This window comes from Pteropus alecto, unplaced genomic scaffold (assembly GCF_000325575.1).
Source record: "Pteropus alecto unplaced genomic scaffold, ASM32557v1 scaffold60, whole genome shotgun sequence".
Lineage (NCBI taxonomy): Eukaryota > Metazoa > Chordata > Mammalia > Chiroptera > Pteropodidae > Pteropus > Pteropus alecto.
This window is the reverse complement of record NW_006430726.1, coordinates 2,000,778-2,014,744: the sequence shown is the minus strand read 5'-3', so window position 1 is coordinate 2,014,744 and position 13,967 is coordinate 2,000,778. Positions and strand designations below refer to the sequence as shown.

At 41.4% G+C, this 13,967-nt stretch overlaps 1 protein-coding gene across 3 annotated transcripts in view; it reads left to right on the top strand.

Annotated features, from left to right (window-relative positions):
- Positions 1-13,967, top strand: part of NTRK3 (neurotrophic receptor tyrosine kinase 3) — a 317,641-nt gene that overhangs the window by 302,091 nt on the left and 1,583 nt on the right. For 2 of the 3 annotated variants that reach the window (XM_006905249.2, XM_006905251.1), the window contains one exon: positions 12,261-12,419. In XM_006905249.2, coding sequence (XP_006905311.1) covers positions 12,261-12,419 — 159 coding nt within the window. Of the gene's footprint in view, positions 1-7,754; positions 7,797-12,260; positions 12,420-13,967 lie in introns of all 3 variants that reach the window. The other variant, XM_006905250.1, reaches the window with a different exon arrangement.

The window sequence follows — 13,967 nt, the reverse complement described above, 5'->3', positions numbered from 1 at the left end:
CTCCTTCCCTCCGTCCCTCCTTCCCTCCTTCCCTCCTTCCCTCCTTCCCTCCTTCCCTCCTTCCCTCCTTCCCTCCTTCCCTCCTTCCCTCCTTCCCCTGGCCATGGGGCTGTGCTCACAGGCTGGGCACTCACTGAGCCCAGTCCAGAGGAGACCACCATGGTCTGACCAGCCCGGCATGGTCTTCTCTGAGACTCATGCCAGCTGCTCATCCTGAGCATCTAAATCCTACTTTTAGATAGCAGCTAAATATTCCAAGGATCCCAGAAGCCCCTTGAAGCTGCTCTCACTGCTTGTAGGAAAAATTGTCTTGAACCCACAAAACCAACTGTGAGAAAAACTTGAAGTACAGCGGTGGATCGACTCTTGGCTTGGCCTCTGCCTACTGCAGACTCGCCGACACTCCACTCCCGAGCTGGTCTCCTCATCTGCCAACGGGGAATGGCACTTCTTTCTCGCAAGAGTCACCGAGCAGGATGTCCAAGCCCCTAGAAAAATTGGGACCGTGCTCTACAATAAACATGAACATTATCATTGAGAAATTAGCACTTTCCAAGAAAGATTTAGAGTCAAAGTCCTATATATATGTGCGTGTGTATCGAAAACCTGCGAGGCCTCTTTCACGTCACGCCTCATTTAATCTCCGAATGGGTTCTGCGTAGATGAATTTTACACACAGGAAGCTGAGTCTTCCAGAGGTTAAATAAATTCCCTAAGGTTACTTAGCCCGTAACTGGCACTGGCTGAGTTATAATTCCCCGCTTTGTTCCTTCGGATCTTCTGTTTCTTCATCTTATACACCCCTTCCAGTACCTGTTATAGTTTTCAGATTTTTTTTTTTTTTTTTTAGCATCTCAATATATAGCAAAGTCAGTCTGGCTAAAAGGGAATATCTTTATTTTTTACTAAATAAATCTTAATCTAAACTGAAACCTGTTAGCGCCTGAGCTGTACAGGGTAAATGAAAATCTGGATTGATCACAGGGGCACTTTATTCTCCTGCCTTCTTGTACCCACGTTTCTTCGTGTTTAGCAAGTACTTGGAGTCTAAATGGGTCACTCCAGGTCCCGTGTGACCCACTGGTCTGAGCTGAGCTCTCCAGCCCTGTTCAGTGAATGGAGCTGAGCTCTTTCCGCATCAACCCTAAAGTTTATTTCCACCAGCAGATTTGAGTGCAGCCAGGAGGCTCCAAGTCTAGGCATTCGGAAAAGAAAGCAAGGGCCAAGTTATTTGTCAAACCACATCTTTGGGCCTGCGATGTCCGCTCTATAAAAAAGACATTGCTCGGGGCCATCAGGGACCGCGAGGTCTCGGAACGAGTGCCAGCACTTAGGCAGGATTTGGAAAGTGGGAACGAGGGGAAGTTACGGAAGGCGTGTAACTTCCTTCTGAGAACTTGCTCCGGGCGGATGCAGCTCTAGGTGAGAGAGTGGGGAGACCCACCGAGTGCCCGTCTGTCCTCCAGGCTCACACCGCTGAGCCGTGGGCTCTTTTAAGCCCCTTGTTTTTTCAGAAGACACCAAGGGTTTTCCTGACGCTGGGGCTGGAGGCTCAGCCTGGGACAGCCGTTCTTCTGAGATGGCACCAAACGGCAGGCTTTCGCATAAGCTGTCGCCAAGCCCCGCTCAGAAGGAGCAATGCCATAATGATGTCTTTGTGAGTTGCCTTGGCACCTCCCCTCCAAAGAATTCCCAGTGCCTCCTCGACCTGGGGCTGAGAGCTCCAGCCGCCGCTACAGAAAGCTGGGTAGTAGTTTGTCCTGCGTGGCTGGGGAAAGGCCGAGAGGCAAAGGGAAGGCACACAGCTCTGCCGCATTAAGTCAGAAGTCCGATGTCACTGCAGAAAACTCAGACCCTTGTAGGGAGGGTTCATCCACAGAGTTTCCATAACCGGGGTGAAGCCACAGACGGACTCGCGTTCGTGATTGCAGACATGTACTGTAGATCCAAGTCAAACAAATAGTCGCACTAAGGCCTCCCTCAGGCGCCCGCCCACGCGCTGGGGGGAACACGGAGCTCCAGCAGGCGACCCGAAGTCTGTGAGCATCAGGATGGAAAGAAGGAAATGAGGGAACCGAAGTTGAAACTTTGTAAAACTCAATCTGTGTCTTTCCGATCGTAATATCTTCCTGGGGGTGTGCTATTCTCCAGGGAGACTTTTACATTAAAACCAGAACACGAGCCTAGGAGAGGTCAGTTCCGTGTTGTTTAGAGTCCTCGTGAGCTCGGGCAGTCGGCCGCCTGTCTTCCAGCCAAGGTTTCCATGTCCGGAGGCGGGCTCGGTGATGTCCAAGGCCCTTCCTAGCCTGGGGCGTTCATGAGCACAGCTTTCATGTCGAATCTCTCCTTTCACAGCCAAGATTCTGATGAACTTGGATTTGGGGAGATGGAGTGGACGCAGTTACAGGTGGGCTTGGTCTCCCAAAGGTACACCAGGAACACCATAGGGCATCTGCAGGGAACATAGGCTCATATCAAAGCAACGTGCCTAGTGAACGAGCAGATGGGGCTGGGCAGAGGTGAAGAGCCGGTTGAAAATCCAGCATTCTTGACTCTGAATGGCCACGTAAGGAGAGTGAGGGAGAGTGAGCAGGGGGAGGAGGAAGGCTTGGGGACAGTTCCCGGAGGCCGACTGCCACTTCTAAGGCTCCAGTGGCCTCCCATACATGTGTAGACGGAGCCATTAAGAAGGCCCAGCCATTGGAGGGGTGGACGGTGAGGAGGGTTAATTCCAGAAAGAAGGGCTATGTCATTCTGGCAAGTTTTGAAGCTGTCAGCTAAGCTAACCCACTGGTTCGCAGTGAAGCTATTTATTTTTACTGTCTTGGAGACAGGACACTTTGGAAGAGGACTTTGGGCCTTTTCTCCTACATTTAGGCCATTTATTCCAGGAGATGTCCAACGAAGATGTCACCAACTTCATGCGATGAGGGCCTGACGGACAGGCCTGTGTTTGCGTGTGACCGTATCCACGTGTACAGTCACAGGCACGCGTGTTCGTGTGAACCCTCTCTCCCTGGATGCATGGGCATGTGCGTCTGCACTAAACGCAGCTAACGCTGGTGTGCGGCCCGCGCGTGTGGAATCCTCGGGCCCATAGGAACAAGAGAGGTGGCTGCCGGGACTGTTCCAGGTGACTGCCCGCCCCGGCTGGGGCACGTGGGAAACCAGGAGCCTTTCCAGGGGACGAAGCCAGCAGACGCTAAGCCTGTCAATCTTTTCTTAAGGCATAGGGTGTCTCTTCCGTGTGCTGAGACATGCAACCAGGGAAGTTAGAATTGGATAAATAAAAAATGAGGGCCTGCACCGTGGATGACAGTCTTTACGATAATCTTCTGATGAAGCCATTTTGCCCTTCATGTGTGTTGCAGAGTTTATACAGCTTTTCAGAAGCCACTGCCTTCTCATCTGCTTCGAGATCCTGACTCAGCCCGTGCGGATGAGTGTTGCAGGGGAAGCTTGCAGCCCTCCCTTGGCTCCAGAAATAGCGTGATCTGTTGAATCTGTATTCACTCACCTTTGCTGGGTCTCGGTTCCTTTATCTGGACTATGTGGGTCACTCTGTCTGCTTTATACTTTCTGAGAATTACGTGAGGATGGGCATTTTGAACTTCTGGGAGAGAAGGCGCTTCTGTGTGTGGCTCAGAACTCACCCGCCGCCTCCTCCTCTGTGTACTTGGACGTAGAGGCCTGAGCTCAAATGCGTTTGTCTTTAACCCAGAGCCGCGGGTTCCCTCTGACTGCGAGAAAGCCATTGTTGCTCCACAGAAACGAGCGAGACTCTTCCTTGTCCAGGAAGGGCCGACTCAGAAGAGAAGGGATGGCTGAGGGTGGGTGGGGAGGTGGCAGGTGCCCCAGGGGGAGCTGACACCTGAGAGCCAGTAGCCACGCAGCTGTCAACGCCTTCTGTTCCACTTACGCAGGGCAGGGTGGCGGGCGAGGGCTGAAGACTTGAATGCAAGAAATGGGGTTGGGGTCTTTTAGGCAGGCACCCCGGCCGGAGGCGAGGCTGCTGTTTTTGCCCCCCCCAACCCCCACTTTTCGCATCCTCTCCCCTCATACTGCTGGCACTGAGGGTGGCTGTGGTTGAGCCTTGGGGGATGATGGAGTTTCTCCAGAGGCCCAGGACCCCAGACTTGACACCACGGATCCACATCACCACCAGAAGTCTCCACATCTGTGCTCTTCAAACTTTTACGCCCCTAACAGAGTTTTGAAAAACCACATATGCCTCTTCCATGTTCTCAGCTGCCATCTACAATTTTCAACATGATTTTAAATAGTTACCAACGATGCCATTTTCAGAATATTGTAAATATTGGCATTAAAAAACACATCACTCCTTTAATGTATCTAATGAACTTTAAATACCAAGCAATTTGATATATCATCTACTAAACACACAAACAAGTGCTTAGACATTTTTACATGGTTCCTTTTTCTTGAATTTACATTTTCTTTCCAGTTACCCTACCGAATTTTGTCCTTATGTATTATGTTTTTATGCATGAAAGCCGTTTATTAGCCACTTTATCATCATTCGGTATGACAAAAATATGTATGAAGATTTAGATTAAATTTTTAATGTCCAATGACCATAAGTTGCTAGACGTTAAGAGTTTTTGGATTGAGTTATCATTACAGTTATTAGTAATACACAGAAATAGGCAGCGGATCAAAATACTGCATACACATGACAACTTTTGATGAATATGAAAGATAACTAGAATGTTTTTAGAAATACACCTCTTATGTATTTCAATACTTTATGTATTTATTAATAAACATTATGCATTACCAAAGTAAGGGAGGTTCAGGATCAATTCTATTCCTGTTTTTCATTTTTATAAATATAAAAACCGAGAAGCATTATTCACAGTAAACAAACAGATGATAATTCTTTTAGCCCTGCCCCCTTCCACTGTTTAGAAAGGGTTGGAAACTACCCGACTTGCTAGAGGATTTATTTCCCAGTCACTAAAGACATTTATTTTCAACATCTGTACCAATATTTCATGGAGATCATTTGTTTGCCTTCTGTAGGTTTTCTTTCTTGAGATTTAGAACGAGTGAGAGATTTGTCTTTCCTTTGGAGATGGCGGGTGTGCGTGTGTGTGCGCGTGTGTGTGCGTGTCTGTGCACGCACATGCATACACAATGAAGAAAGGGGATTCCTGGCCCACAGGGTGGTCTCAGTTTGGTTTTAGAAAGAAATTCATATGAGACAGGTATGACATGTTACCTTTTATCTTAAGAAAGTGAGAAGAATGAATAAAATCCAGATTTGCTCATGTTAAAAACGATAGAAGAATAAACCAAGAACCAAAAAGAAAAAAAAAAAAAAGATTATCCATAGCGTAGCGGGAGGAGGAAAATAGGAACGTGAACAGAGATAGAATTAGACTTAGTTTTCATGTACCTCGTTTTGTGTTTTGGGGGCTTGGAAACCACGTAACAGTTTTCAGATTATTGTGAAACAATGGTAAATCGAATGAGAAAGAAAAGTCAAGCAATTCTTAAAAATAAAAAGCAAAAGGAAACTAATAAACCTAGCTCTACGTTAAGTTGGTGACTTCACTGCACAGAGAGCAATTGTGTCAAGTGACTAAAACAGCGATGTTTTGTGTGCGTTCCTAGTAGGTATAGCCTAAGGATTAAAAAAAAAAAAAGTACAAAGATCGTAGACAGCTGTCAGTAATCATATTGTTAGTAATGATATTGGAGCTGTTATTTTGAGGTATTTAAAAAATATATATGTGCATATGTATAACATGCGAAGATAAAGCAGTAAGTAGTGTAACTAATATAGGAATGAAGATTTTTAGCATAAGAAAACAACGCAGATATAAAATTAAAATCACACACACACACACAAGTTGGTGATGCTTCTCAAAACCAAAACAAAGCTCTCATTGGTCCCCTTTGGAGCATGCGAGGGAAAGAATTTATTATTCTGAGAACTGGTCAGTAAAGGGGGAGAATCAAGCATCTCTTGTATTAACCGTTATCGAGGTAACCAAATAGTTAATGAAGGAAAGTTTTAATTTATAGAAGATTTCCAGTTAATATATGCAGCGGGAATGCTAGGATTAGAATGTCAACCTTTTACAGCCACTAATGAAATCTGGGCCGTGACCGGGGGTGGCTACTGATATCATTAGGTGAGAGGGAACTTTATAAAGACTCATCAGGCTGTTAACACTTGAATCCACAATAACAGAGGTACTGGAAGGTAGTATAATCCAGAGATCTCCAAAGGCTTGTTTCATTTCTAGATTTCTTAGAATCTTTGTCTTATTCTTATGATTCCTATTTCAGAGCTCAGCCTTCAGACCTGTAATGTATCTCATTGAAAGCCTGGCTCACTAGCTGGTATTTCTCAGGCGGTAGCTTGACAGATTACCCTGTCTTCATCTGTGAAATGGGATAATAGTTCTGTCGCACAGGACGCGAGAGGATTAACATCCAGCAGCTGGTACTCCGTGTGCATTAATTAGTATCGTTCTTATTAAGGTTATTATTTCAGCCCACTGCTTATCTGGCTTGATAAGCAATATTTATGACCAGAAAAGGATTTGACCACTTCCTTTCCCAGACCGGATCTCTCCAGTGGGGGAGAAGGAAAATCGGTGTAGTCTAGGTGGAACTTTATCAGAAATATGAAAAATCTAGGTAATCAGGTTCATTACGCTGCACAGAAGCATGTAAGGACACACACAGTGCACAGTCATTGCACTTCATGAGGATACTTTTGCGTTAATGACGCTCAGTGGATTTTTTTTTTACATGCTCCATCTCATGTTAAGCTGGGCCGTCACTTCAATGTTGAAGGTGAGGAAATCAAATGAAGACATCAGGGCCTTGTCAAAAGTCACATCAGAACCCAGGGCTTCTGGGTTCCAATCTTTTTGTCTTTTTGTTACATCGCTGGCTTCCTGAAGTACCTTAGTCCACTTCCGGAGGAATGTCGTGTACACTCCACCTATGTTGGTGGGCGCTGCTGATGGATATTTTGAATGTCTTGCGTTTTCATGTACTATATATCCTAGACATATTTCCCTGTCTCTACATATAACTCTACCATCTTCCTCTCAACTGCTGCATATATACATTTAGTGACGAACACATTAAATCCCTTAAAAACAATGGGATAAACACCTTCAACCAAGTGTTTTTGCTGGCACGAACAAGAATTTTTCTAAGACTCCTAGAAGTGCAATTGCAGGGTTGAAAGGCATTCACATCTTCAGTGTGGACAGATTCTGCCAAACCGCCCTCAGAAAAGGGCACCTTAATCTCAGCCGTGGCATTCGAGAATAACCCCTTCCTCTTTCCAGATGTTCCCACATGACATTGAAAAATGGGTCTCTTTGTCATTTTGACTGGCATGTCCTCATATGTTTGTGGCCATTTGTAGCTTTCTTGTGGGTCGTCTGCCCTTAACCTTCACTCATTTTTCTAATGGGTTGCCTTTTAAAACTAATTTAACGGAGCGCTTTATAATATATGGGTTTTAATTCTCTGTCCGTTACATATATTGCCAATATTTTCTCTGTCACTTGTCTTTTAACTATGTTTATTTTGTATTTTGCCATGCAAAAGTATTTACTTTTACAAGTTGTATCCTTAAGTCCTGTCCATTATGGCTTCTTGAACGTGTGTCTTGTTTAGGAAGGTCTTCCTCTCCTGAGGTTATACAGATACTTTTCTGAGTTTTCTTCTAATATTATTATTGTTTTGTTTTTTATGTTTAGCTCTTTAATCCATCTGGAAATGATTTTTGTATATGGTGTGAGGTAGGTATCTAAGTGTACTTTTTAAATGAATAGTTCATTGTCCCAATGCTTTGTTTACTAACCCGTCATTTCATTCATTAAATTCCAATATTTATACGTGAGTCCGCTTTGAGACTCTATTTGGTTCCATCGATCAATGAAATTTGTCCATTCCTATGCCAGTAATACAGTGTGTCCGTTGCTATAGTTTTGTTATCCAATAAAGCAAATTTCCCTTGTTTTTTTTATTTCAAGTATATCTTAGTTTTTATCAAGTATTTATTCCTCTAGATGAATTTTGGTATCATTGTGTCAATTTTCACACATCATTCCTCTGGGATTTTTATTTGGATTGTGCTGAATTTTTAGTTTAATTTGAGTGAGGAACGAGACATTCATGAGATTTATGATACTGAGTCTTCTTATCCAAGGAAAAGACACATCTTTGCAATGATTCAGATCTTCTTTTTTTGTTTTTAAACATTTTTCTTTAAATAGACCTTCTGCATTTTCTGCTAAAGTTTATGCCTAGTAATTTTAAATATATTTAGTTGCTGATGTACAAACAATCTTTTTTTTCCACTGAATTTTGAAGTCGTTGCTACTGGTGTATGAGAATAGTTTGACTTTTATATGTTCATTTTATATCTGGGCGGCTTACTAAACCATATAACGATTCTAACTGCTTTTTAGTTAATTGTCTTGAATAGTCATGTCATATGCAGACAATGGCAGGTTTTACCCTTCCTTTTGAATATTTCTATCTTGTTTGATTTTTGCTTTATTGCCTTTGCTAGGATCCTACCTGGACAGTGTTACATAAAATCAGTGATAGAAGATACCTTCTATGCTTCTAATGTTTCATCAGTAAATATGATCTTTAGTGTGTTAAATAATACTTAACCTTCTGTCACTAATGGATTAGGGCTTTTAATCAGGAGAAGGTATTGGAAATTTTGGGTATTGGAAATGTTTTGAAAGGATAGGTTTGCTTCTTTTATCTATTCAGTAAGTTAAACAGATTTTTTAAGGCATTCTTGCATTATAAAACTTATCGAGTTATAATATAGAACTATTATAATATATTACTGATTTGATAATATTTTATTCAGATTTTGAGACTATATTGATGAGTTTTTTACACGTATATAGATAAAATATCTATATCTGTATTCATATATTAAAGGTTATAGGCTCTTTGATTTTGTCATCAGAGATATTCAAGTCACATAGAGTGGCTTGAGGAAGTTCATTGCTTTTTGTTTTGGTAAAGCATAAATAGGATAGAAAACTTTAGTAGAATTCACCCATTGCAATTGTTTTTGTATTCAAGTTTTCTATTTTTCTTAACTCTTTTATTAATATTTTCTAATAAATGAATCATGACAACTATATTTCAAAATGTATGTATTTGCAATATTAGTAACATTTTAAACAATATTAAATAACATTTAATAATACCATTTATCAACATTATTAACAAAATGCACTATTCTTAACATTTTACATTGTCTCCTCTATGTCCCTTATTAATCTTGCCAAAGGTTTATATTATTTTTTAAAAAAACTGGCAATTGATTGTGTAGATATAGTTTGCTTTTTTCCTTCACCATTTGGTTGTTTGTTTTCTTTGCTTGGTTTGATATCGATTCCTCATTATGTCCTTATTTATTTTCTCTTGATTTCTATAAATATATCTTGTAGGTCTTTACTACCTCTTCTTATTGATTCCTTATTTAATTTAATTCTATTTTACCTGTTTTAAAAGTAAGTGCCTAAATGTTATAAATTTCCCCCCTAATTTTTTAGCTATATTTCATAGGTCTCAATGAACAGGACTTTAATTATTATTATTATTATTATAAAGAATTTTAAATTTTATTTTTATTATTTTTTTTACCAAATAGTTTTTTTATTGTCCAAAGAGCACCTTTTAAAAATTATTCTTCTTTTGTTCATTTCTATTTTATTTTATTTGGTACAGTTAACATTTATTTTTATTCTATGTAGTTTGTTTTTCCTCTTGGAATTTCAGATTTCTTTTGAGGTATACTAGTGATTGGTTTTTATAAATGCGTTTTAGATAATTGAAAATAATTATCTAAATATAGGGAGGCTGAAAAACACACATGACACTGGTATCTAACAATGAAAACTTATTATTTGTATTTTAAAAATTTACCTTCATTTATGTTGTATCTTGATCTGTTAATTTGTGAAAGAAGTGTTTTATTTTTCCATTATAATTGTAGCTTTGTCAGTTCCCTTTTATTTGTAACCTGTTTTGCTCTTTTTACTTTTTTTGTAGCTACCTTAATTGGAACATAAAAGTTTATAATTATCATAATGGTGAATTTTGCCATCTTCAAATATGATAGAAATCACTTTGTTGCCATTTAGTTCTTGGCACCCTGAAATTCTTTTCATACATATATTCGCTTTCAGTATATTATGTATTTAATATATATTATATTATGCCGTAATTGAATATTCTGTATTCTACATATATTCAATTTTCCTTTTATTGTTCGTTGTATTTTTTTCATTCTTTCATTTTTAGTCCTTTTTGACATTTTCTTTTAGATATGTCTTTTCTAAAGAACATGCATCTTGATTTTTAACATACATTTTTTTTTCTTAAGAGGTAGTATTTGCACTTATTGTCTATAATGATATTATTTAAACGTCTTCATTTTGTGCTTTCTATTCACTATTAGCCCACTCTTTTTTGTAGTCATTTTAGTGTAGGTTAGAGATATTTGGTTCTATTTTCCTAAAACTGATTTGGGAGCTAATTGTACTATTTCTATTCTTCTAAAAGCTACTTAAAATTTTTAGCAAGCTCATTTAAATTTAAACCATTGTAAGCAATAACTGATGACTATCTGTAAGCTTTTCTCTCCTTTCTAAACACAAAGTCTTTATCAGGCTTTTAATTATTTTTCTACCTAATTTCCTATGTACTTATGGCTGAAATTGGGAAGTTTCATTCCAAATAAGTATTGTTAATAGTAGCAGTGGTGATACTATTAGCATTATTAGTATTATTATTTACTTTATGTCTCTATTTTACAGGAAGCCTTTATTAGTAATTGTACTACATTTTATTACCAAATTAGCAACCATTATTAAGATTTGAATTGCAATTGTGTGGCTTATTTATCCCATGTCATTGTATATTCAAATTCTCTCTTTGTTTTTTTTGACTTTCTGGAGTACATCCTCAGTTAATTTTTGCTTCTCCATCTTCCGAAAGACTGTGAGTGGTCTTTGTCTGAAAGAAACATCTTCATTTGTCTTTACACTTGAAACAGAGCTATCTTGATTATAAAATCCCAGGTCAAAAACAACTTCTGCCAACCGTATTATCATTTACCTTCTAACATACTTCAAGTAGACAAGGCAAACATGATTTCCCTTTTTACAAAGAAGTTTGCCCATCTCCCAGAAGTCATTCTTTCTTAAATGTCCATTATTATTATTATTATTATTATTATTAATTAATTATTATCATTCCTCCAACTGACCCACCATCGCAATGAGAACTTCTGGTTAATTGTTCATCAGGCATCTGTAGAGCTCTTTTTTACCAACAGTAATCAGTTTCTTAAAAACAGATTCTAAGTATTAGCCAAAAGTTCGAATTTCTAAGACTCTGACAACTAACGATGCAGTTAGTTCCCGAGTTCTGAAGCATGTCGTGAATCGTCTTCCTCTTAGGCTAATACCGCTCACCTGCTGGGCAGGGAGGGTTTCCTTAGCGTTTTGCTCAGGAAAGGGTGCCCTGGCGTCAGTCCCGGCCGCTTGCCCTTGGCTGTCAGATGCGTAGTCCCCACCCATGGCTCATGTCCTCCTTAGGCTGTTTTAAAAGGCTCTGTCTTTACCGGCCTTCGAGATGTCACTAAGAACTGTTGTGTGTCCTCTCTCGGCCCACCCGATTCCTTGTTAGCATGTGGTCTTCCATACTTTTAGAACCTCCCGGTCCCCTTCACTTGAAACACTGCGTTCTAAGTTGCGGTGAGAAATTCAGGGCTGTCACATAGAAGCTGCAGTCCAATAGTCCTACAGATTAGATGCACAGGGACCATATTGCACCTTGACCCGAGCCCTGCAAACACTCCGATGCTCGATGGCCTCCCTCAGGGATTCTGCTAACTTCCCTCGAGACCTCCTCTGCAGGTTAGATTTTCCTGTAGTAGCAGACCCTGAAACCTTCTCTCCTCCTGAAATTATCCTCCGATCTCTCAGTACCAAGAAACTCACCTTTTCTTTGATGTTGTCTCTGATCGCCATGCTAGCTGCCTGCAGTATTGTAGGTCTCCTGGGTCAGCGCCTCCATTGGCCCTCTGACAAAATTGCATCACGTCGTGTCTGTCTTAGAGTAAGATGCATCAAGGGTGTACCTACATATGAGGATGTAGGCAGATGGGACTGGCTTCGGCCATCTGGTCACTCTCTGTGTGCCTCTGTCTTGGCCCCTTTTAGGTGGGAGGACACACCATGCTTCCCATCCGCTGGATGCCCCCCGAAAGCATCATGTACCGGAAATTCACCACGGAGAGTGACGTGTGGAGCTTTGGGGTGATCCTTTGGGAGATCTTCACCTACGGAAAGCAGCCCTGGTTCCAGCTCTCAAACACAGAGGTACAGAAGGGGGCAGATGGGGACCCCGATTGCAGGAAAAAGGCTTTTAAGAAATATCTCGGGCCAGGATCTAGACACAGTGTATGAAACGTGAGGTAGGATCTGGAGCCAGCAGAGCAAATGTGGACATGAGCAGGAGGAGAGAGCTTCTTAACAGGAAAGAAAAAATAATAATTGTGGCCATACCTGGTATAATTTTCAAGAGAACATAAAATCAGGCGTCTAAATTCTCTTTGCCCTGCTACACTTTAAAATCTCAAATGTTTCACTAAGAACGGGGTAACAAAGAACAACTATGAGTTTTTCAATTGTGCCATCTTGTGGAAACAGCTACTACTTAGTATGCCTAGGTATTCTGGGTCCCTGGAGGTTTGGGCCGTGCCAGGCCCGGGGACGGGCAGGGTGGGGAAGGGGAAGGCGGATTTCACGTTATTGACAGAGCTGGGTGTGGACATCCGGGAATAAAATGAATCATAATAGTAAACCAAATAGGAGCAATCACACCTATATGTTTTTTTCTAATTTTGATTTACAATAGTAAAAAACACGAATCAGATTTTAACAACAGCTAGTATTTAGTGCCGGGCACATCCCTAAGCACATCAGTTATATCGACTCAGGACTTCTCACACAAACACTTGTGGACCAAGGACAAAGGCAGGGGAGCACTTGGGGTCCTGAGATGGCCTGGCCAGGGTCTCAGAGGTGAGAGCTTCTGCAGGGTGGGCCACGGTCACAGGACTCTTCTGCCTCCAGAGCCGGTCAGCACGGTTCTCAGCCACGTCTGGACCGAAGTCACGTTGACCTAGTTTGCAGGCAAAGTGGGGCTCGGTCCCCCGGCTCGGCAGACCTGTGCGAGACTGTAGTTACGTCTGAGGTCTTCTGTTTTCTGGGAAAATGTAAACATGAGGAGCTTTTATTACTGGAATCGTATCTGAATATTCAAGAAGTTATCTTTCTTCTTCGAAGCTACGTTCATCTGTGCTTTCCCATGCCCTGACTACTTACATGAATTTCAAGGACTGAAAAGAAAGTGTTTCTTTAAAATCATTCACAAGGTGGAGGGGTCCCGACCATATTTCCCAAAGTAGGACAAAATAGTTTAATGACGTTTTGAAAAACATGAATGACTGTATGTCAGAACCCATTCGTCGTGGAGTTTTTAAAAACTGTTATTGTTTTTCCAGAGGTGGGATTGGTGGTTAAGTGCGACCAGATGTAAACATACACGTGCACACGCATGCATCCACACGTGCACACACATGCATCCGCACACATGCATGCACTCATGCACACACACACATCCACACAAGCATGCACTCGTGCACACACATGCATACACACATGCATGCACTCATGCACACGCATGCATGCACACACGCACATGCATCCACACACATGCATGCACACACGCACACACATGCATCCACACACATGCACGCACTCATGCATACACTTGCATCCACACACATGCACACGCTCATGCACACACATGCATCCACACACATGCATGCACTCATGCACACGCATGCACACACATGCATCCAC